The sequence below is a fragment of the Mauremys mutica genome, chromosome 13 (genome assembly GCF_020497125.1).
Source record: "Mauremys mutica isolate MM-2020 ecotype Southern chromosome 13, ASM2049712v1, whole genome shotgun sequence".
NCBI classification, from domain to species: domain Eukaryota; kingdom Metazoa; phylum Chordata; order Testudines; family Geoemydidae; genus Mauremys; species Mauremys mutica.
Window position 1 is genome coordinate 44,386,293 of NC_059084.1, and position 22,226 is coordinate 44,408,518.

The 22,226-nt window shown below is 50.8% G+C and overlaps 2 protein-coding genes across 2 annotated transcripts; both read left to right on the forward strand.

Annotated features, from left to right (window-relative positions):
• The first annotated feature begins 6,570 nt into the window (after positions 1–6,570).
• On the forward strand, positions 6,571–14,384 carry LOC123347446 (olfactory receptor 10S1-like). The gene is made up of 3 exons (XM_044984864.1): positions 6,571–7,482; positions 9,172–9,254; positions 14,327–14,384. Exons 1-3 carry the CDS (start codon positions 6,571–6,573, stop codon positions 14,382–14,384), a joined length of 1,053 nt encoding a protein of 350 aa, XP_044840799.1.
• A 720-nt stretch (positions 14,385–15,104) lies between these two features.
• LOC123348083 (olfactory receptor 10S1-like) lies at positions 15,105–22,003 on the forward strand. The gene is made up of 2 exons (XM_044985402.1): positions 15,105–16,016; positions 21,977–22,003. The coding sequence occupies exons 1-2, from the start codon at positions 15,105–15,107 to the stop codon at positions 22,001–22,003; spliced, it is 939 nt and encodes a 312-aa protein (XP_044841337.1).
• The last annotated feature ends 223 nt before the right edge of the window (positions 22,004–22,226 follow it).

Sequence of the window (22,226 nt, forward strand, 5' to 3'; positions counted from 1 at the left end):
ACTTTTTGCCTACAGGGCTGTACCACATCCCAGTTTAGGGTTTTCACCATTCGAACTTGTATATGGCCACGAGGTTAATGGGCCATTACAGTTGGTGAAACAGCAATGGGAGGGGTTTATGTCTTCTCCAGGAACTAACATTCTGGACTTTGTAAGCAACCTACAAAGCACCCTCTGACACCCTTTAGCCCTTGCTAAAGAAAACCTAAAGGATGCTCAGGAAGAGCAAAAGGCCGGGTACGATAAACATACCAGAGAGCGTTTCTTCAAAGTAGGGAACCAGGTTATGGTCCTAAAGGCGCAACAGGCCCATAAGATGGAAGCATCATGGGAAGGGCCATTCACGGCCCAAGAGCGCCTGGGAGCTGTTAACAATCTCATAGCATTCCCCACCTCAACCCTAAAGCCTAAAGTGTACCATGTTAACTCTCTAAAGCCCTTTTATTCCAAAGACTTAAAGGTTTGTCAGTTTACAGCCCAGGGAGGAGATGACGCTGAGTGGCCTGAAGGTGTCTACTATGACGGAAAAAGTGACAGTGCCGTGGAAGAGGTGAACCTCTTCACAACCCTGGAACGTCTGCAGCGGCAACAGATCAAGGAGCTGTGCACTAGCTTCGCGCCAATGTTCTCAGCCACTCCAGGACGGACTGAACGGGCATACCACTCCATTGACACAGGTAATGCTCACCCAATTAGAACCCCACCCTATTGGATGTCTCCTCAAGCCCAACCTGCTATAGAACGGAAGATCCAAAGCATGCTACAGATGTGTATAATCCGCCCCTCTAACAGTGCATGAGCATCTCCCATGGTTCTAGTTCCCAAACCAGATGGGGAAATACGCTTTTGCATGAACTACTGTAAGCTAAATGCTGTAACTTGTCCCAACAACTATCCAATGCCACGCACCGATGAGCTATTGGAGAAATTGGGACGTGCCCAGTTTATCTCTACATTAGACTGGACCAAGGGGTACTGGCAAGTACCGCTAGATGAACCCGCCAAAGAAAGGTCAGCCTTCATCACCCATGCAGGGGGTGTATCAATTTAATGTGCTTCCCTTCGGGCTGTGAAATGCACCCGCCACCTTCCAAAAACTTGTAGATGGTCTCCTAGCAGGATTGGGAGAGTCTGCAGTTGCCTTCCTTGATGATGTGGCCATTTTTTCTGATTCATGGGCAGAACACCTGGAACACTTGGAAAAAGTCTTTGAGCGCATCAAGCAGGCAGGACTAACTGTTAAGGCTAAAAAGTGTCAAATAGGCCAAAACAGAGTGACTTACCTTGGACACGAGGTGGGTCAAGGAACAATAACTCCCCTACAGGCCAAGGTGGATGCTATCCAAAAGTGGCCTGTCCCAGAGTCTAAGAAACAGGTCCAATCCTTCTTATGCTTGGCCGGATATTACAGGCGATTTGTACCCCACTACAGCCAAATCGCTGCCCCACTAACAGACCTGATGAAAACCACACAGCCAAATGTGGTTAAGTGGACTGATAAGTGTCAGAAGGCCTTTACCAAGCTTAAGGCAACACTCATGTCTGACCCTGTGCTAAAGGCCCCAGACTTTGACAAACCCTTCCTAGTAACCACAGATGCATCTGAGCGTGGTGTAGGAGCAGTTTTAATGCAGGAAGGACCAGATCAAAACTTCCATCCTGTCGTGTTTCCCAGCAAGAAACTGTCTGAGAGGGGAAGCCACTGGTCCTTGAGTGAAACAGAATGCTACGCCATTGTGTATGCCGTGGAAAAGCTTGGCCCATACGTTTGGGGACGGCGTTTCCAGCTACAAACCGACCATGGTGCGCTAAAGTGGCTTCATACTGCCAAGGAAAACAACAAAAAACTTCTTCAATGGAGTTTAGCTCTTCAAAATTTTAATTTCGAAATTCAACACATTTCAGGAGCTTCTAACAAAGTAGCTAATGCACTCTCCTATAAAAGTTTCCCAGAATCAACTGGTTAAAAATTGTCCCTGAAATGTGAAAAATCTTGTAGTTTTACATAATTAGTAGTATATGTAAAGTTTCATGTGTTTTATTAATCTGTTTATTCTAAAGTTCTAGGAAAAAATCACTGCCAGTGTGGTTCCACACTGTCTGAGATTTGGGGGGGCGTGTCATAAACAGATAGTTAAGGGTTAATGTCTCTTTTACCTGTAAAGGGTTAAGAAGCTCAGTAAACCTGGCTGACACCTGACCAGAGGACCAATAAGGGGACAAGATACTTTCAAATCTTGGTGGAGGGAAGTCTTTTGTTTGTGCTCTTTGTTTTGGGGGTTGTTCGTTCTTGGGACTGAGAGGGACCAGACATCAATCCAGGCTCTCCAAATCTTTCTAAATCAGTATCTCCTCGTGTTTCAAACTTGTAAGTAGCACAGACAAGGTGTGTTAGTCTTATTTTTGTTTTCTCAACCTGTAAATGTTCCTTTTTGCTGAGAGGATTTTACCTCTGTTTGCTGTAACTCTGAATCTAAGGCTAGAGGAGGAGTTCCTCTGGGCTAACTGAATCTGATTATCCTGTAAAGATTTTCCATCCTGATTTTACAGAGATAATTTTTACCTTTCTTTCTTTAATTAAAAGCTTTCTTTTTAAGAACCTGATTGATTTTTTTCTTTCTTGTTTTAAGATCCCGGGGAACTGGGTCTGGACTCATCAGGAGTTGGTGGGGGAAACGAGGGGGGAATGGTTAATTTCTCCTTGTGTTAAGATCCAAGGGGTTGGATTGGTATCACCAGGGACTTGGTGGAGAAGCCTCAAGGCTGCCCAGGGAGGGGAAAGTTTTGGGGGGACAGGGAGTGTGCCAGACACTGGAATTCTGGCTGGTGGCAGCGTTACCAGATCTAAGCTAGGAATTAAGCTTAGAAGGGTCCATGCAGGTCCCTACATCTGTACCCTAAAGTTCAGAGTGGGGGAGGAAACCTTGACAGCTCCAAACCTTATAGCATGTTGCTACCTTGTTTGCTTCTGCTTGAGAGACAAAAGATCCCCGCACCCAGCAGTTTTTCCCAATTTGAAAGAGTACAGCTTCCCTACTGGTTCCTCTGGTCAGGCGCCAACACATTTTAAACATCTCTTAACCCTTTACAGGTAAGGCAATTAGACAACAGCTACTAAAAAGGACTTTATAGCTAACTGACTGGTTGGGGAGTTACACAAAGGTGCTACTCCTCCTCATTTATCATAGGGGTCCATTAGAGATAATGTGGAAACACTGAAACAACTTGGAACTGAATCTCTCTCTCTCTCTCTCTCTCTCTCTCTCTCTCTCACACACACACACACACGTCTCTATACAACCCTGAAGTCACATCTGTTCCAGGCAGAAGGGGACATAAAATGGAGGCTTCTGGACCTTTTGTAGAGTTTATGAGCACACGGGACCATCAGCACAGCCAGTCTGCCCGTCTGTATCTCGCAGGCCACCAACCCCACCCAGTATCCTCCCATTGAAGCCAACACATGAAATGAGACCCAGGCATTATCTCCACAGGCAGAGAACAGGAGAGACTGAGATGCACCATGGCCTGGGGGTTCCCTGCACTGGTGGGGGTTTGATTTAGTGAGACATATGCAGGTGACCCCGGCAAGCAACTGCACCCCCCTCCCACCACCACCACCACTGCAGAGGAAGGCCAGAAAACCCCACGGTCACTCCCTGGGGGTAAATTCTTTCCCAGCCTCCCATACGGTGAATTGACAAGAACTATTTATCCGGGGGTATTTGCATCAGCCAGCTGTGCAGCTGCTCTAATTCAGAGGTGCTGTGATGACTCCAGTGGAGCTGTGTATGATTTACACCGGATGGGGATCTGGCCACATTGACTCCAATTGACTCTGGGGGATTCACACTATGAAGGGTACCCACTGATACACTAGCAATGGGCTTTCCTCCGTCTTAGCTTGCCTCTTAGCTGCCCCTTAGTCCCAACTCAGACACCCCCCCCCACACACACACACTTACTGCCTGGCTTGTTAGAGCGATGCCCTGCTGGTTTTTCACCACTAGATCATGCTCGATTCCGACTCGTCCCAGTAAAGCTCCCGGGATCTTGGAAGCTGCCAGAGGCATGTTAAAATGATCTCCATGTAGCTAGCAGCAACGCAGCCCTGGGTAGCGAACCGTCAGACACTCAGCGAAGAATCCCGATGGGATGCCCACTCTCCCCTGCTGACAGGGTCTGGGAACGGGAGACTAGGGGCGAGGCTTCGCCTGGATTTGCTTCAGACAATTACCTCCAAGGAGCGTGGTGAGCAGTGTACCCAAGGGTGAAAATATCATTCAAATACTTGGCTGACTTGGGTACTTTGCCACAGCGGAGACCATGAAGTGGCTGTTCCTCATCCCGGTACCGTGAGAGTGGTGAGTGCGTCTGAGCCGGGGAATAGTTTTTCTTTAGGGACAGAGGGACTGCCAGAGCAGGTTAACCCAAGGTCCATCCAGCCCAGGCTCTGATCTGAGGCTCTGCTACCAGCTGGTTCATAGGATACACGGTACAGGAAACCCTACAGAGGGCAGCTCAGAGTTCACCTGCCTGTAGTGGGTCCTTTCTCCCTAACCTCTCCCAGTTCAGGATCAGCTCATTCCCGGATCAGGAGAGGACACCACCCTGCCTGCTTTATACAAATCCCCTGATTTCATGCTGGCTGTCATCTGTGCAGGCACTCTGGATGTTGACTTTCCTGTGTGGACAAGTGTTGGAACTGGAACGGGAATCATGCAACAGGGTCAGCTCCCAGCATCATTCAGTGGCATCTCTCCAGCACGCCCTTCCTGCATCCGGAAGGCTGATGGTGGGTGACAAGAGGAGAATCAGGCTAGACAGATAATGTGCAAGAGACAAGAAGATTGGTGTGTATAGGGATAGATAGAGAGATAGATAGTGACTGGTCAGGAGGTGACAGACTGCTAATCAGGCTATTTATCTACCTACACTAGCAGGACATTGTTCACAGATGATGTGAGAAGAGACAAGATGAGAGGAAGGAGGGTCCAGCAATGAAGTCACTAGCCATGGATGTGAGACACCTGAGTTTAAATTTCCTTCTCCGATGTGGGCTTCCTGTGTGTCTTTGAGCTGTTCTGTGCCTCGGCTCACAGGCTGTAAAACCAAGGTTTTGTGAGGAAAAAATGCATGTGAGAGCCTCAGACTTTTAAATGTAACAGTCATGGGGTCTAGATAGATACTGGAGGGGTTGAATGTTCGCTGTGCTTTGGCTTGCTATGAGGGGCTGGTGGGACACTAGAGTGAAAGGACCTCTGAGTTATGGTGTCATGCTACTCCATTGCACTCTGTGTGTGTGTGTGTGTGTGTGTGTTTGAGAGAGAGAGAGAGAAGCACACACACACATGGTGGGATAACTTCTGCTTAGATTTGTGCTGCTCTAACTACTGTTGCTCTGCACAGGGGGAAACAGATGTTGGCTAAAAACTTAGTTCTCACTTTTTGGTTGGGTGCAGCAGAGTCAGATACTTTATTTTCTCTTTACAATTGTATAGAGGGAGGGAGTGCCCTAGGACACAGGGTTGCCCCAGTCCCAGGCAGGTCTCTCCACAGGTAAACAATTACAGCAAGGATTTATACCTTTTCTTACATACAATAATAAGCAACAGCTGCATTTTGTTTATACATAGGCCTACTTGATATCTTATTTTTCTCACTTCCAAAGAGATGCCAGTCTACATTCCTTATTATCGACACAAGGTCGCAACAACTTCTCACTCAGTTCTTTCCCACTCGCCTCACATAACCCTCACTTCTACAAGTCTCGTGTTATTAGGGTTACAGTTAGCCTAACTCTTGCTAACAGAGACTGTCATTGTCAAGGTTTCCTCCCCACTCTGAACTGTAGAGTACAAATGTGGGGACCTGCATGGACCCGTCTAAGCTTAATTTATAGCTTAGACCTGATAGCGCTGCCACCAACCAAAAATATAGTGTTTTGGTACACTTTCCCCCTCCTTTTTCCCCCCACCAACTTCTGGTGAGTCCAGACCCAACTCCTTGGATCTTAAAACAAAGAAAATCAATCAGGTTCTTAAAAAGAAAGCTTTTAATTAAAGAAAGAAAAAGAAAAATTTATCTCTGTAAAATCAGGACGGAAAAATGCTTTACAGGGCACTTAAATTTATATAGCCAGAGAAATCCCCTCTAGCCTCAGGTTCAAAGTTACAGCAAACAGAGGTTAAAATCCTTCCAAGAAAAGAAACATTTACAGGTTGAGAAAACAAACATAAGACTAACACGCCTTCCTGGCTGGGTACTTACAAATTTAAAACATGAGACTGATTCAGAGAGGTTTGGAGAGCCTGGGTTGACGTCTGGTCCCTCTCAGTCCCCGAGAACGAACAACCCCCAAACAAAGAACACAAACAAAGACTTCCCTGCAACAAGATTTGAAAGTATATTGTCCCTTCATTGGTCCTCTGGACAGGTGTCAGCCAGGTTTATTGAGCTTCTTAACCCTTTACAGGTAAAAGAGACATTAACCTTAACTATCTATTTATGACAGTCATGCATTAAGATCCCCTACAAATCCCTGTCAGTTTTTTCTCTACTTCCACGCAGATGAAACCAGGAAACCAAACGCCGGTGACAGAATTCATCCTGGAGGGACTCCCAAACACCAGGGAGCTTCCCTCTCTCTTCTTCCTCCTCTTCCTCCTCCTCTACCTGCTCACCCTGCTGGGCAACACCCTCACCCTGTTGACTGTGATCTGCGATCCTCGACTGCATGCCCTGCCCATGTACTGCTTCCTTGGCCACCTCTCCTTCCTCGACGCCTGCCTCTCCTCCGTCACTGTGCCCAAGATCCTGGCTGGCTTGGTGGGGCCCAGTGGCAGGGCCATCTCCTTCGGCGGCTGCGTGGCGCAGCTGTACACCTTCCTTTTCCTGTGCAGCACGGAGTGCTTCCTCTATACGGTAATGGCCTATGACCGCTTCCTGGCCGTCTGCCAACCCCTGCGCTACAGCGTGGTGATGAGCAGAAAAACCTGCCTGTGGCTGGCAGCTGGCACCTGGCTAACCGGCTCAATCCATGCCGCCATCCAGACCTTCCTGACATTTCGCCTGCCCTACTGCGGCCCCAACAAGGTAGAATACTTTGTCTGCGACATCCCCGCCGTGCTGAAGCTGGCCTGCGCCGACACAGCTGTCAACCAAGTCGTCATTCTGGCCAACATTGGGGCGGTGGGAGTCAGCTGCTTCCTGCTCATCTGCGTTTCGTATGCCTACGTAGCCTCCGCCATCAGGAAGATCCGCACGGCCCAAGGGAGGCAGCGGGCATTCTCCACCTGCAGCGCCCACCTCACCCTGGTGCTGCTCTACTATGGGCCACCAGTCTTCATATACCTGCATCCCTCTTCGAGTCAAGCATCCGACGGGGTAGTGGCTGTATTCTATACTGCAGTCACCCCTCTGCTGAACCCCTTTATATACACCCTGAGGAACAAGGAGATGAAAAAGGCCTTGAGGAAAGTAGTTGGTGGACAAACACTTTCTCTGCATGCATAAGATAGACCCAAGTCCTGGGAGACTTGCAAAGAAACCTAAGGACACAAGATCCCCACCTCCCATGGGTGCAGGGTCCTCTTAGACCCTTATGGTAGCCCAGCCAACATTTCTCTTCTATCTGGCCACTTTGGTAGGTTGCGTTCTTCAGTGCCATTCATTCCCTGAGGCTAGAAAAAGCTCTCCAGTCAGGAATTAGATTATTGTTCGCAGTCTGAACTCAATGGTGGCAGTTTTTCAAGGTGGGGGAGTCAATGAGGAGGTGTATCAGGCTCCTGAACTCTGCCAGTGGGGGACTCAGCTGAGTTTCCCTGTAACATCACTGTAACCAGTGAGGATCTAATCGCCTGGTTCAGTCACAGCCCTGGGGCTCCCCACCAGCCGTTTTTTGGAGCAATAACTCCTTGGAGAAAGCAAAACAGTTCAAACCATTCACTGACCCATCCAGCCAGTCCACCCTGCTGCGTCGCATGTACGTGGAGATGGACTAGTCTAGCGTCTAGCACTCTGCTGGGATTGACACAGCCATGGAAATTAACTACCCCAAATCTCTGTTATTGCAGAATGAAGGCAGCCCGGTGCAGGGCGAGTAGCTGCACTGAATTCTGCATTAATCCACTTTTTGGACAGTTATTGTCATTTTCCTTGGGGTTGTTGGGGGGCTAAATCCATGGCAGATTTGCGAGTTGCTTAGACACATCATCAATGGGGGGTGAGGTGAGTCAGATCAACTCAGCATAGCTTTGCTGTATACCAAATAAAGGGACCTGAGTGATGAGATCTGGAGTAGAAGTGAGTTTCCCCAGGGAACTGGATGAAGTGCTCTCCCAGACCTGGATGAGCCAAATAGAACAGGTCTTGGAGGGAATCCCAACGAACAGAGACCCTGGTTTTTTTGCTCATTACAACAATTTTGTAACATAATGTGGTGCCTACTAAACTTCCTTTGTCCTATGCCTGCAGAGATGTTAAGTGACCGCTCCATTGTCAGTGGACTCCTACAACATGTGTGAACCCCTTATGATAAAGTATCTTCTACAACATACGACCTGAAGAGAAGTGACAGTCTGACCATTTTAACTGTTGCTGCAGCTGTGTTATCTGCCTCAGGGTTTGATTCTTTTACTTATTTCAGTTGTATCTGTAACCCTTCTGGCCCTCTGCTTTGGCAGCAACAAGGGCCGGGTTCAGTATCCAGGGGTTCCATTTCAATAATGCAATGCAAAACAGGCTTGAGCCCCCACCCAATGACCTGGGACAATTACATACCACCCCCCCCGGGTGCCTCTTGGAGGTAATACTTCCCCACTCGCAAGCACAGAGCCTGAGTGTAGCAAAATCCTTTTAATAAAGGAGGGAAACAATGTGGCATCATATTGAGGAAACACCACAAACAGGATTCATAACATAAACCATGAGCAAAACACCCACCAAGTAAGTTTTGGCAATGTCCAATCACCCCAAAGTCCAACAACCCAAAAGACTTTGTCCCTTGTCAGTGCTGCCCCAGAGTTCAAAAGTTTATCTGCAGAATTTTACCCCCCAAGCCCAGGTGGAAATGAGGGGGGGCACACAGGGTGTTAATGGGCACCTTACGTGGTCCGAGGCCAACAGCCCCGCATCTCCATGGGCTTCTACTGCCGCCTTTACCATGAATAGCTCCACTCCTCCAGAAAACCTGTGAGCCCCTCCAGCCGTCCCTGCAAACCGCTCCGCTTACTCGCTCACTGTTCCATGGGCTGGTCCAGCCATCCTGCAAACTGCTCAGATCTGCTCCGCTCCGCTCTTCATTCTGTGGGCTGCTCCAACAGTCCTGCAAACAGCTCCACTCTGCCAGCTGCTTAGCGGTACATCTCCAGGCTCCCCCACTAGTTAACACAGCACTCAGCTCAGTAAGTTTAGCTCTTTTAGTGTTTTCAGCTTGTAATAGTGGAGTCCCCAGTGCTGGTGCATCATTGGCCCAAAGTTAATTCAGCTTTCAGCAGCTTCTAGTTAGATTTCTAATAAAATCAAAATTAGCTTTACTATTCAACAGTGGAGAGAAGAGACAGTGCAATTGGTGTTCCAGGCCCTCAAAAGCCACCCATACCATCAGGTACATATATCAGCCCCCAGCCTCTCTCAATTCACTGGGAATTGGAACCCATGTCCCTTGTCTAGCGAGTGCTACTTAGTTGATGGTGAGACCCTCTGTCATAAAACCAGTTCATAGTCCCTCATTTACATAATCAGGGTAACAACACTTTATTCCTCCTGCCCCAATAACAGAGACATTGGGGATCCCACAGCTGTCAAAGTGACCATTTTAGGCTGCCGTGGGCTATGCTAGGCAGGGTGGGTGTGCTTATGCAAACAAGATCAGCCCCTGAAATTCTTTTCCAAACTTGCCATAATTCATCACCAGATGTCAGGGCAGAGCTCATCCTCACTCTGCTTACATCTGGAAAATAGCAAGAATAAAACTCCAGATCATTGAATTTAATGGGAGGATCAGGGCCAAATTTCTTTGTATTTAGCTGTGATACTCGGGTTCCCTCCTCCAGAGCTGGGCAAGAGCTCTGTCTAGCTTGAAAGCTTGTCCCCTCCACCAACAGGAGTTGCCCCAATGAAAGGTGTTCTCTGACCCACCTTTTCTCTCTCGGGTCCTGGGAGCACCATGGCTACAACGCTGCAAACAATATCTAATCTATCGATCGAGTTACCCTTTTTCATCTCACTCGTATAAAGAGTATTGGAAACCAGTTATAATAATGACTGCAGCCCATTTTTTCCCTGTGGAATCCTGTCTTATATTTATTGGATGCTGAGTGTTAATAAAAACTGATACTTTCTTTCAATAGAAAGCCGGTACAGTGTTTTAAACAGTATTTGCAGTTGTTGCCTGATCCTTTGTAATGTTCTAAGTCCTTTAAGGAGGGAGTGGGGCGACCACCCCACTACATAAAGGCTTCAAACTGATTGGAAAATGTTAGCTAAATAACCCACCTGCGAGGTGCCTCATTGACTGCTGAAGGGTAGCCACCTCTGGGGTGGGACGCTGTGGCTGTTTTACAGTGCACTGTAACGGTGCATTAGAGTAGAGGAAGAAGAGCCCTGTACCAAGTTCAAACCAAAAAGGGAACAGAAGAAGGCAGAATGAGACGAGCTGCGTCTGAGTTTGGCCTGGACACCAGCTGTAAGGAAAGCGACAAGGCCACTAGTAGCAGAGGGTTGGTTTCAAGCTTAACCCAAGAGAGGGAAATTCCCGATGCTTCATGGCCCCCTAGCACCACACTGGGGCATTGATGTCAGCGCCGACTGCGAGGGAACAGCACCCCCTGCTGAACCTCCCACCTCACTCCCTGCAGCACACGGGGACTCAGAGCCGTTCCCCAGCAGGGGGTGAGAAGCGAGTTCAGAGTCACTGGCCCATTTGGCACCTGGCATCTCCAACAACCAATACAACAGGGCTGGCAGCTGGTGCCTGATGTCTCAGTGTTTCTATTTGGTATGTGCCCAGGGAGCAGGGTGGGCCACTGCCAGATACTTTTACTGAGCCAATCAAATAGCCCCTTTGTGCTAATGGCTGTCAGCAGAACCTGAATGGTTAATTTCTCCTTGTGTTAAGATCCAAGGGGTGGATCGGTATCACCAGGGACTTGGTGGAAAAGCCTCAAGGCTGCCCAGGGAGGGGAAAGTTTTGGGGGGACAAGGAGTGTGCCAGACACTGGAATTCTGGCTGGTGGCAGCGTTACCAGATCTAAGCTAGGAATTAAGCTTAGAAGGGTCCATGCAGGTCCCCACATCTGTACCCTAAAGTTCAGAGTGGGGGAGGAAACCTTGAAAGCCCCAAACCTTATAGCATGTTGCTACCTTGTTTGCTTCTGCCTGAGAGACTAAAGATCCCCACACCCAGCATTTTTTCCCAATTTGAAAGAGTACAGCTTCCCTATTGGTTCCCCTGGTTAGGCGCCAACACAGGTAAGGCAATTAGACAACAGCTACTAAAAAGGACTTTATTGCTAACTGACTGTTTGGGGAGTTACACAAAGGTGCTACTCCTCCTCATTTATCATAGGGGTCCATTAGAGATAATGTGGAAACACTGAAACAACTTGGAACTGAATCTCTCTCTCTCTCTCTCTCTCTCTCTCTCTCTCTCTCTCTCACAAACACACACACACACACACACGTCTCTATACAACCCTGCAGTCACATCTGTTCCAGGCAGAAGGGGACATAAAATGGAGGCTTCTGGACTTTTTGTAGAATGCCATAGAGTTTATGGCCAGTCTGCCCGTCTGTATCTCGCAGGCCACCAACCTCACTCGGCATCCTCCCACTGAAGCCAACACATGAAATGAGACCAAGGCGTTACATCCACAGGCAGAGAACAGGAGAGACCGAGATGCACCATGGCCTGGGGGTTCCCTGCACTGGTGGGGGTTTGATTTAGTGAGACATATCCAGGTGACCCCGGCAAGCAACTGCACCCCCTCCCACCACCACCAACACCGCAGAGGAAGGCCAGAAAACCCCACGGTCACTGCCTGGGGGGGAATTCTTTCCCAGCCTCCCATACGGTGAATTGGCAAGAACTATTTATTAGTGGGTATTTGCATCAGCCAGCTGTGCAACTGCTCTAGTTAAGAGGTGCTGCGATGACTCCAGTGGAGCTGTGGATGATTTACACCAGATGGGGATCTGGCCACATTGACTCCAATTGACTCTGGGGGATTCACACTATGAAGGATACCCACTGATACACTAGCAATGGGCTTTCCTCAGTCTTAGCTTGCCTCTTAGCTGCCCCTCAGTCCCAACCCAGACACCCCCCCCACACACACACACACTGTCTGGCTTGTTTGAGCGATGCCCTGCTGGTTTTTCACCACTAGATCATGCTCGATGCAGACTCATCCCAGTAAAGCTCCCGGGATCTTGGAAGCTGCCAGAGGCATGTTAAAATGATCTCCATGTAGCTAGCAGCAACGCAGCCCTGGGTAGCGAACCGTCAGACACTCAGCGAAGAATCCCAATGGGATGCCCACTCTCCCCTGCTGACAGGGTCTGGGAACGGGAGACCCGGGGCAAGGCTTCGCCTGGATTTGCGTCAGACAATTAGCTCCAAGGAGCGTGGTGAGCAGTGTACCCAAGGGTGAAAATATCATTCAAATACTTGGCTGACTCAGGCACTTTGCCACAGCGGAGACAATGAAGCGGCTGTTCCTCATCCCGGTACCGTGAGAGTGGTGAGTGCGTCTGAGGTGGGGAATGGCTTTTCTTTAGGGACAGAGGGACTCCCAGAGCAGGTAAACCCAAGGTCCATCCAGCCCAGGCTCTGATCTGAGGCTCTGCTACCAGCTGGTTCGTAGGATACACGGTACAAGAAACCCTACAGAGGGCAGCTAAGAGTTCACCTGCCTCTAGTAGTTCATTTCTCCCTAACCTCTCTCAGTTCAGGATCAGCTCATTCCCGGATCAGGAGAGGACACCACCCTTCCTGCTTTATACAAATCCCCTGATTTCATGCTGGCTGTCATCTGTGCAGACACTCTGGATGTTCACTTTCCTGTGTGGACAAGTTTTGTAATTGGAACTGGAATCATGCAATAGACCAGGGGTCGGCAACCTTTCAGAAGAAGCTGAGTCTTCATTTATTCACTCTAATTTAAGGTTTTGCGTGCCGATAATACATTTTAACGTTTTTAGAAGGTCTCTCTCTCTATAAGTCTAAACTATTGTTGTATGTAAAGTAAACAAGTTTTTTAAAATGTTTAAGAAGCTTCATTTAAAATTAAATTAAAATGCAGATCTTATCAGTTCAGTGCAGTGGGTCTTAATCTGCATGCACCCCCTGGGGCAGGGCCGGTGCAAGGATATTTTGCCACCTAGGCAAAACTTCCACCTTGCCCATTGGTTCATTGAGGGGCAAATCCCTAATGAGCCTTTATAGACCCCAGGGGCCAGCTGTGCCTAGGGGCTGCTCCCCAGACCAGGTTCCCCCCTCCCCTCCCCCTGAACTCCCCTGGAGGGTGCACAGCCCCCCTGTGAGCCCTCCCAACCCCACCCAGATGGCCCCTGCCCCGAGTCCACTCTCTGGCTTTGCCGGGCTTGGGCCGCTGCAGCAGCTCGGCAGGGAGGAGCCACCTTCTGGGGGCACCGGAGAGCCAGAGCGTCCCACTTGCGGCGGCGAGCCCCAGCCATGGAGGAGCCAGCACGGTGCAGGGGGGCAGCAGCCCTGCAAAGGCGGCAGTGGCACTGCTAGCGGGGAGCAGCTGCGCCCTCCCACCCCTCCTGCCCAGGCTATGGCCTGGCATCTCCCTGGGGGCTCCTGCAGGCTGCAGTGGATGTATGTGGGCGCCAGCCCCCATGCGCCCCCTGGCTCCCCCCTCACCTAGGGTTACCATATTTCAACAATCAAAAAAGAGGGGAGAGCCCTACCCTAGCCCCCATCCACTCCCTCCCACTTCCCACCCCGACTGCCCCCGTCAGAACCCCCAAACCCCCCCGCTCCTTGTCCTCTGACTGCCCCCTCCTGGAACCCCTGCCCCTAACTGCCCCCCAGAACCCCACCCTCTACCTTAGCCTCCCTGCTCCTTGTTCCCTGACTACCCCCTCCTGAGACCCCCCCCAACTTCCCCCGTAAGACCCTACCCCCTACCTGTCCCCTGACTGCCCCAACCCTTATGAACACCCCTGCCCCCAGACAGACCCCCGGGGACTCCCACGCTCCATCCAATCACTCCCCACCCCCTGACAGGACTCCCAGAACTCCCAACCCATCCATCCCTCCCCCTGCTCCCTGACTGCCCCCCGGGACTCCCCTTACCAGGCCCATGCTGGTGAGACTCTGTCTCCACGTCGAGGCAAAGCTCCATGCGGAGTGCTGAGGCAGCGGAAGAGGGGGGAGCTGCAGGAGGAGCAGCGGCAGCTCACACTTCTGGGAGCCGCAAAACCCGAGTGCGATGAGGGGGGAGCCAGGGGGCATGCCTGCCTGGGCTGCGGCCTGGTGTCCCCCCCGGGGGGGGCTCCTGCAGTGGATGCATGCGGGCGGTGGGCCCTGTGTACCCCCCCGCTCCTCCCTCGCCGTGCTTGGGCTCTGCAGCTCCCGGGAGTGTGAGCCGCCACTGGCTATTTATCTACCTGCACTAGCAGGACATTGTTCACAAATGATGTGAGAGAAGACGAGATGAGAGGAAGGAGGATCCAGCAGTGAAGTCACTAGCCATGGATCTGAGACACCTGAGTTTAAATCTCCTGCTCTGATGTGGGCTTCCTGTGTGACTTTGAGCTGTTCTGTGCCTCGGCTCACAGGCTGCAAAACCGAGGTATTATGAGGAAAAAATGCATGTGAGAGCCTCAGACTTTTAAATGTAACAGTCATGGGGTCTAGATAGATACCGGAGGGGATGAATAATCGCTGTGCTTTGGCTTGCAATGAGAGGCTGGTGGGACACTAGAGTGAAAAGACCTCTGAATTATGGTGCCATGCTACTCCACTGAACTCTGTGTGTGTGTGTATGTGTGTGAGAGAGAGAGAGAGAGAGAGAGAGAGAAATCCTGGGATAACTTCCGCTCTAGCTACTGTTGCTCTGCACAGGGGGAAGCAGATGAAGCCAGGAAACCAAACGCCAGTGACAGAATTCATCCTGGAGGGACTTCCAAACACCAGAGAGCTTCCCTCTCTCTTCTTCCTCCTCTTCCTCCTCCTCTACCTGCTCACCCTGCTGGGCAACGCCCTCACCCTGCTGACTGTGCTCCGCGATTCTCGACTCCATGCCCTGCCCATGTACTGCTTCCTTGGCCACCTCTCCTTCCTCGACGCCTGCCTCTCCTCCGTCACTGTGCCCAAGATCCTGGCTGGCTTGGTGGGGCCCAGTGGCAGGGCCATCTCCTTCGGCGGCTGCGTGGCGCAGCTCTACGCCTTCCATTTCCTGTGCAGCACGGAGTGCTTCCTCTATACGGTAATGGCCTATGACCGCTTCCTGGCCATCTGCCAGCCCCTGCGCTACAGCGTGGTGATGAGCAGAAAGACCTGCCTGTGGCTGGCAGCTGGCACCTGGCTAAGCGGCTCAATCCATGCCGCCATCCAGGCCTTCCTGACATTTCGCCTGCCCTACTGCGGCCCCAACAAGGTAGAATACTTTGTCTGTGACATCCCCGCCGTGCTGAAACTGGCCTGCGCCGACACAGCCGCCAACCAAGTCGTCATTCTGGCCAACATTGGGGCAGTGGCGGCCGGCTGCTTCCTGCTCATCTGCGTTTCTTATGCCTACATAGCCTCCACCATCCTGAAGATCCACACGGCCCAAGGAAGGCAGCGGGCATTCTCCACCTGCAGCGCCCACCTCACCCTGGTGCTGCTCTACTATGGGCCCCCAGTCTTCATATACCTGCATCCCTCTTCGAGTCAAGCATCCGATGGGATAGTGGCTGTATTCTATACTGCGGTCACTCCTCTGCTGAACCCCTTTATATATACCCTGAGGAACAAGGAGATGAAAAAGGCCTTGAGGAAAGTAGTTGGCGGACAAAGACTTTCTCTGCATGCATAAGATAGACCCAAATCCTGGGAGACTTGCAAAGAAACCTAAGGACACAAGATGCCCACCACCCATGGGTGCAGGGTCCTCTTAGTAGGAACGGCTGCAGACCCCAGCGCGCCAAGCGTGCGCTTGGGGCGGCATTTTGCCGGCAGGGCGGCAGCCAGCTCCGGCGGACCTTCCGCAGTCATGACTGCGGAGGGTCCGCTGGTCCCGCAGCTCTGGTCGACCTCCTGCAGGCATGACTGCGGATGGTTCGCTGGTCCCGCGGCTCGGGTGGACCTCCCGCAGGCATGACTGCGGATGCTCCACCAGAGCCATGGACCAGCGAACCCTCCGCAGCTGCGGGAGGTCCACTGGAGCCGCGGGTCCAGCGGACCCTCCGCAGTCATGCCTGCGGGAGGTCCGCTGGTCCCGCGGCTCCGGTGCACTTCCCGCAGGCATGACTGCTTGGGGCGGCCAAATTCCTAGATCCGCCACTGCCTCTTAAGCCCTTATGGTAGCCCAGCCCACATTTCTCTTCTATCTGGCCACTTTGGTAGGTTGAGTTCTTCAGTGCCATTCATTCTCTGAGGCTAGAAAAAGCTCTCCAGTCAGGACTTCGATTATTGTTCACAGTCTGAGCTCGATGGTGGCAGTTTTTCAAGGTGGGGGAGTCAATGAGGAGGTGTCTCAGGCTCCTGAACTCTCCCAGTGGGGGACTCAGCTGAGTTTCCCTGTAACATCAGTGTAACCAGTGAGGATCTAATCACCTGGTACAATCACAGCCCTGGGGGTCCCCACCAGCCATTTTTTGGAGCCATAATTCCTCGGAAAAAGCAAGACAGTTCAAACCATTCACTGACCCATCCAGCCAGTCCACCCTGCTGCGTCGCATGTAGGTAGAGATGGACTAGTCTAGCGTCTAGCACTCTGCTGGGATTGACACAGCCATGGAAATTAACCACCCCAAATCTGTTATTACAGAATGAAGGCTGCCCAATGCAGGGCGAGTGGCTGCACTGAATTCTGCATTAATCCACCTTTTGGACAGTTAATGTTGTTTTCCTGCCTCCCTTGGGGTTGTTGGGGGGCTAAATCCATGACAGATTTGCGAGTTGCTTAGACACATCATCAATCATCATCAATCATCAGATCAACTCAGTGTAGCTTTGCAGTATGCCAAATAAAGGGACCTGAGTGATGAGATCTGGAGTAGAAGTGAGTTTCCCCAGGGAACTGGATGAAGTGCTCTCTCAGAGCTGGATCAGCCAAGTGAAACAGGCCTTGGAGGGAATCCCAACGAACAGAGACCCTGGGTTTTTTGCTCATTACAACAATTTTGTAACATAATGTGGTGCCTACTAAACTTCCTTTGTCCTATGCCTGCAGAGATGTTAAGTGACCGCTCCATTGCCAGTGGCCTCCTACAACATGTGTGAACCCCTTATGATAAAGTATCTTATACAACATACGACCTGAAGAGAAGTGACAGTCTGACCATTTTAACTATTGCTGCAGCTGTGTTATCTGCCTCAGGGTTTGATTCTTTTACTTATTTCAGTTGTATCTGTGTAACCCTTCTGCCCCTCTGAGTTGGCAGCAAGAAGGGCCGGGTTCAGTATCCAGGGGATCCATTTCAATAATGCAATGCAAAACAGGCTCGAGACCCCACCCAGTCACCTGGGACAATTACATACCCCCCCCCCACCTCCAGGCGCTTCTAGGAGGCAATACTTCCCCTCTCGCAAGCACAGAGCCTGAGTGTAGCAAAATCCTTTTAATAAAGGAGGGAAACAATGTGGCATCATATTGAGGAAAAAACACAAACAGGATTCATAACATAAACCATGAGCAAAATACCCACCAAGTAAGTTTTGGCAATGTCCAATCACCCCAAAGTCCAACAACCCAAAAGTTTTTGTCCCTGGTCAGTGCCGCCCCAGAGATCAAAAGTTTATCTGCAGAATTTTACCCCCCAGAGCCTAGGTGGAAATGAGGGGGAGCACACAGGGTGTTAATGGGCACCTTACATGGTCCGAGGCCGACTGCCCCGCCTTTCCATGGGGTTCTGCTGCCGCCTTCACCATGAACAGCTCCACTCCACCAGCCGACCTGTGAGCCGCTCCGGCCATCCCTGCAAACCGCTCCGCTCGCTCGCTCACTGTTCCGTGGGCTGATCCAACCGTCCTGCAAACTGCTCAGTTCTGCTCTGCTCCGCTCTGCGTTCTGTGGGCTGCTCCAAGAGTCCTGCAAATGGCTCCACTTTGCCAGGTGCTTAGCAATACATCTCCAGGCTCCCCCACTAGTTAACACAGCACTCAGCTCAGTAAGTTTAGCTCTTTTAGTGTTTTCAGCTCATAGTAGTGGAGCCCCAGTACTGGTGGATCATTGGCCCAAAGTGAATTCAGCTTTCAGCAGCTTCTAGCTAGATTTCTAATAAAATCTAAATTAGTTTTGCTATTCAACAGTGGAGAGAAGAGGCAATGCAATTGGTGTTCCAGGCCCTCAAAAGACACCCATACCATTAGGTACACATACCAGTCCCCAACCTCTCTCAATTCACTGGGAATTGGAACCCATGTCCCTTGTTTATAGAGTGCTACTTAGATGATGGTGAGACCCTCTGTCATAAAACCAGTTCATAGTCCCTCATTCACATAATCAGGGTAACAACACTTTATTCCTCCTGCCCCAATAACAGAGAAATTAGGGATCCCACAGCTGTCAAAGTGACCATTTTAGGCTGCCATGGGCTATGCTAGGCACGGTGGGTGTGCCTATGTAAACAAGATCAGCCCCTGAAATTCTTTTCCACACTTGCCATAATTCATCACCAGATGTCAGGGCAGAGCTCATCCTCACTCTGCTTACATCTGGAAAATAGCAAGAATAAAACTCCAGATCATTGAACTCAATGGGAGGATCTGGGCCAAAGTTCTTTGTATTTAGCGGTGACACTCGGGTTCCCTCCTCCAGAGCTGGGCAAGAGCTCTGTCTAGCTCGAAAGCTTGTCCCCTCCACCAACAGGAGTTGCCCCAATGAAAGGTGTTCTCTGACCCACCTTTTCTCTCTCGGGTCCTGGGACCACCATGGCTTCAACGCTGCAAACAATATCTAATCTATCAATCGAGTTACCTTATTGCATCTCACTCATATAAAGAGTATTGGAAACCAGTTATAATAATGACTGCAGCCCATTTTTTCCCTGTAGAATCCTGTCTTATATTTATTGGATGCTGAGTGTTAATAAAAACTGATACTTTCTTTCAATAGAAAGCCGGTACAATGTTTTAAACAGTATTTGCAGTTGTTGCCTGATCCTTTGTAATGATTAATCATAGCTGGATTGATTGCCAATCCTGAGGATTTTTCACCCAAAGTGTAACAGGGCGAGGGCTCCCTGCTGCGGCGCCTCCTGCTGTCGTCCTGGGAATTAGCTCTTTCATAGCCTTGGAGCGCCCTCTGCAGGCCCCTGCCTTGCCTTGCTGGGCCCCTGAGTCCCTCCTGGACCCCGGTGCCCCTGTCCACTGGGGTGCTGCCCCTTACAGTTCCCCTACAGTCTCGGTGGGTCTCCCTTCCCCAGGGAACCCCCACCCCCATATCCCCAGCTTGCCTCAGTCTTGGCTACTGCCAGTCTCCATATAGCCCCCGTTCTCTGGGGCAGACTGCAGTATATAAGCCACTCATCACCGGCAAGGAGGGTTCGGGCCTGCTGCTCTGCCTACCCATGGGCTGCCCTTTGCAACTCCAGTACCTTTTGGCCTTGCGCTAGGCCGGCAGCCTGTGCGGGGGGTCCCAGGCCGGAGCTCCCCAGCTCCTGTTGCCTTCCCCCAGTCCTGCTCCACCTTAGGTTCACTCCCCAGAAGCCAGGCCCTTCTCCCCGTAAAGGCAGAGCACGAGTCTCAGAGCGCCTGGCTCACGGCCCTTTTATAAGAGCCAGCTGTGTTCTGTTTGGGGCGTGGCCCTAACTGAGGCCGCTTCCCCAATCACAGCCCTCTCCTGGGCTGTTCTAAGCCCTTTAAGGAGGGAGCGGGTTGTCCACCCCGCTACATAAAGGCTTCAAACTGCTTGGAAAATGTTAGCTAAATAACCCACCTGCGAGGTGCCTCGTTGACTGCTGAAGGGTAGCCACCTCTGGGGTGGGACGCTGTGGCTGTTTTACAGTGCACTGTAATGGTGCATTAGAGTAGAGGAAGAAGAGCCCTGTACCAAGTTCAAACCAAAAAAGGGAACAGAAGAAGGCAGAATGAGATGAGCTGTGTCTGAGTTTGGGCTGGACACCAGCTGTAAGGAAAGCGACAAGGCCACTAGTAGCAGAGGGTTGGTTCCAAGCTTAACCCAAGAGAGGGAAATTCCCGATGCTTCATGGCCCCCTAGCACCACACTGGGGCATTGATGTCAGCGCCGACTGCGAGGGAACAGCGCCCCCTGCTGAACCTCCCACCTCGCTCCCTGCAGCACACGGGGACTCAGAGCCGTTCCCCAGCAGGGGGCGAGAAGAGAGTTCAGAGTCACTGCCCCATTTGGCACCTGGCATCTCCAACAAGCAATACAACAGAGCTGGGAGCTGGTGCCTGATGTCTCAGTGTTTCTACTTGGTATGTGCCCCGGGAGCAGGGTGGGCCACTGCCAGATACTTTTACTGAGCCAATCAAATAGCCCCTTTTCACTAATGACTGTCAGCCATTAGTGGACTGGAGCCAATGCCCCATATGCCATTCCCATATTCGCTGGCTTGGGGCTAGATTGGCACTGGGGTGGCACCCCTTAATGGGGAAAGGTTCCATATTCTATTCCTAACCCCCTGAGCCAGCTAGTCCCCTTGGCCTTGGGCCAGATCAGAGCCAGCTGCCTTTAGAGTGGAGAAGCCCCATATCCCATTGCCCCCCTACCACCACCTGAGCCAGCCCATGCCTCTGCTCTAGGACTGGATTGGAGCTGGTGCCCCCAAGAAGGGGAAGGCCCCGTTTCCCATTTCCAGACCACCCACGAGCCATCTGTGTCACAGGGTGTTTAACTGTGATGTGCCACTCTGTGCTTGTCTTTAGCATCCATTTGTCAGGGATTGTTGCTGAGAAATTCTCCATGGACCCCGGGTCCATTTCGTTAGCCGGAATATATCAATGGAGTCCCATTGAACTGGACTGGCCTCAGGCTGATTTACCCCAGGTGGGGATCTGGTGTTAGACATGTGCTTCTGCTTCTTACATCGTTATTGTTCTCCAGGAGCTTTTGGCCTTGCTAATGTCTCACCTTGGCTTAGCCCCCCTCTGCACACAGCCGGGTTTCCTTTAGCTACAATTCCCTTCTCTTTCCAAACATACATTCGCTGATTTCCAATCTCTCGTGCTGCGGCTAATGAGCCCCATAGGGGCATTAATTCAAAGCTCTCCCTAATTAGCCCTGGGGATTACACACTTTGCAAGCAGGAAGCAAAGGCAACAATTCAAAAGTTATTGCAGAGAGGGACTGCAAGTTTTTTAACGAGCCGCAATGGGAACCAGAAATTACATGGTAACATTTTGACCAAGCAACAGGAAAACACACCACACAGCTCCTTAAAACTCTAGTTACAGCTGTGCAGCTTTGCGGATCTGTCTGCTTCAGATCCATCACCAGGCCAGAGGCTCAGCAGTTGTATTTTGGCTACTCTGATTTATACCAGCTGGAGATCTGGCACCACTGACTTTATTGCAATGACACCAATTCACCCAGCTACAGGTCTGGCCCATTGACTCCAATGGTGCTATGGTGGATTTCCAGCCACTAGTCATCTGGCCCCTGTCTATTCTGGGCCCTTAATTCTAAATTACCTGTTCTGTTCATTCCCGCTGGGGCACCTGGCATCGCCACTGTCGGAAGACAGGACACTGGCAAGATGGACCTTTGGTCTGACCCAGTCTGGCCATTCTGAAGTTTTTATGTACTTTTTATAAAGACAAAACTGCCCGGTGTAGAAGGATAAAGTGTTTTACACAAAATAGGAACCTGATGAGAGGTGACAGACTGTCCATTTTTACTATTGCTGCAGCTACCGGGGTTACATTCCTTAGGGCAGTGGTTCTCAGCCAGGGGTACATGTACCCCTGAGGTACGCAGAGGTCTCCCAGGGGGCACATCAACTGAAATGTCAGGACACTAATTATATTACAATGAGAAAGTCGGCCATTTCTCAGCAACGCTTGTGTGCTTTTATGTCTGATTTTG

Excerpts from the sequence above, each read along its gene's own strand:
- LOC123347446 (XM_044984864.1), top strand. The coding sequence starts at position 6,571 with ATGAAACCAGGAAACCAAACGCCGGTGACAGAATTCATCCTGGAGGGA. Across the intron at positions 7,483-9,171 it reads AAAAGGCCTTGAGGAAAGTA|CTCCACTCCTCCAGAAAACC; the intron begins GTTGGTGGACAA and ends TACCATGAATAG. Across the intron at positions 9,255-14,326 it reads GCTCACTGTTCCATGGGCTG|GCCCATGCTGGTGAGACTCT; the intron begins GTCCAGCCATCC and ends TCCCCTTACCAG.
- LOC123348083 (XM_044985402.1), top strand. The coding sequence starts at position 15,105 with ATGAAGCCAGGAAACCAAACGCCAGTGACAGAATTCATCCTGGAGGGA. Across the intron at positions 16,017-21,976 it reads AAAAGGCCTTGAGGAAAGTA|AAGGATAAAGTGTTTTACAC; the intron begins GTTGGCGGACAA and ends TGCCCGGTGTAG.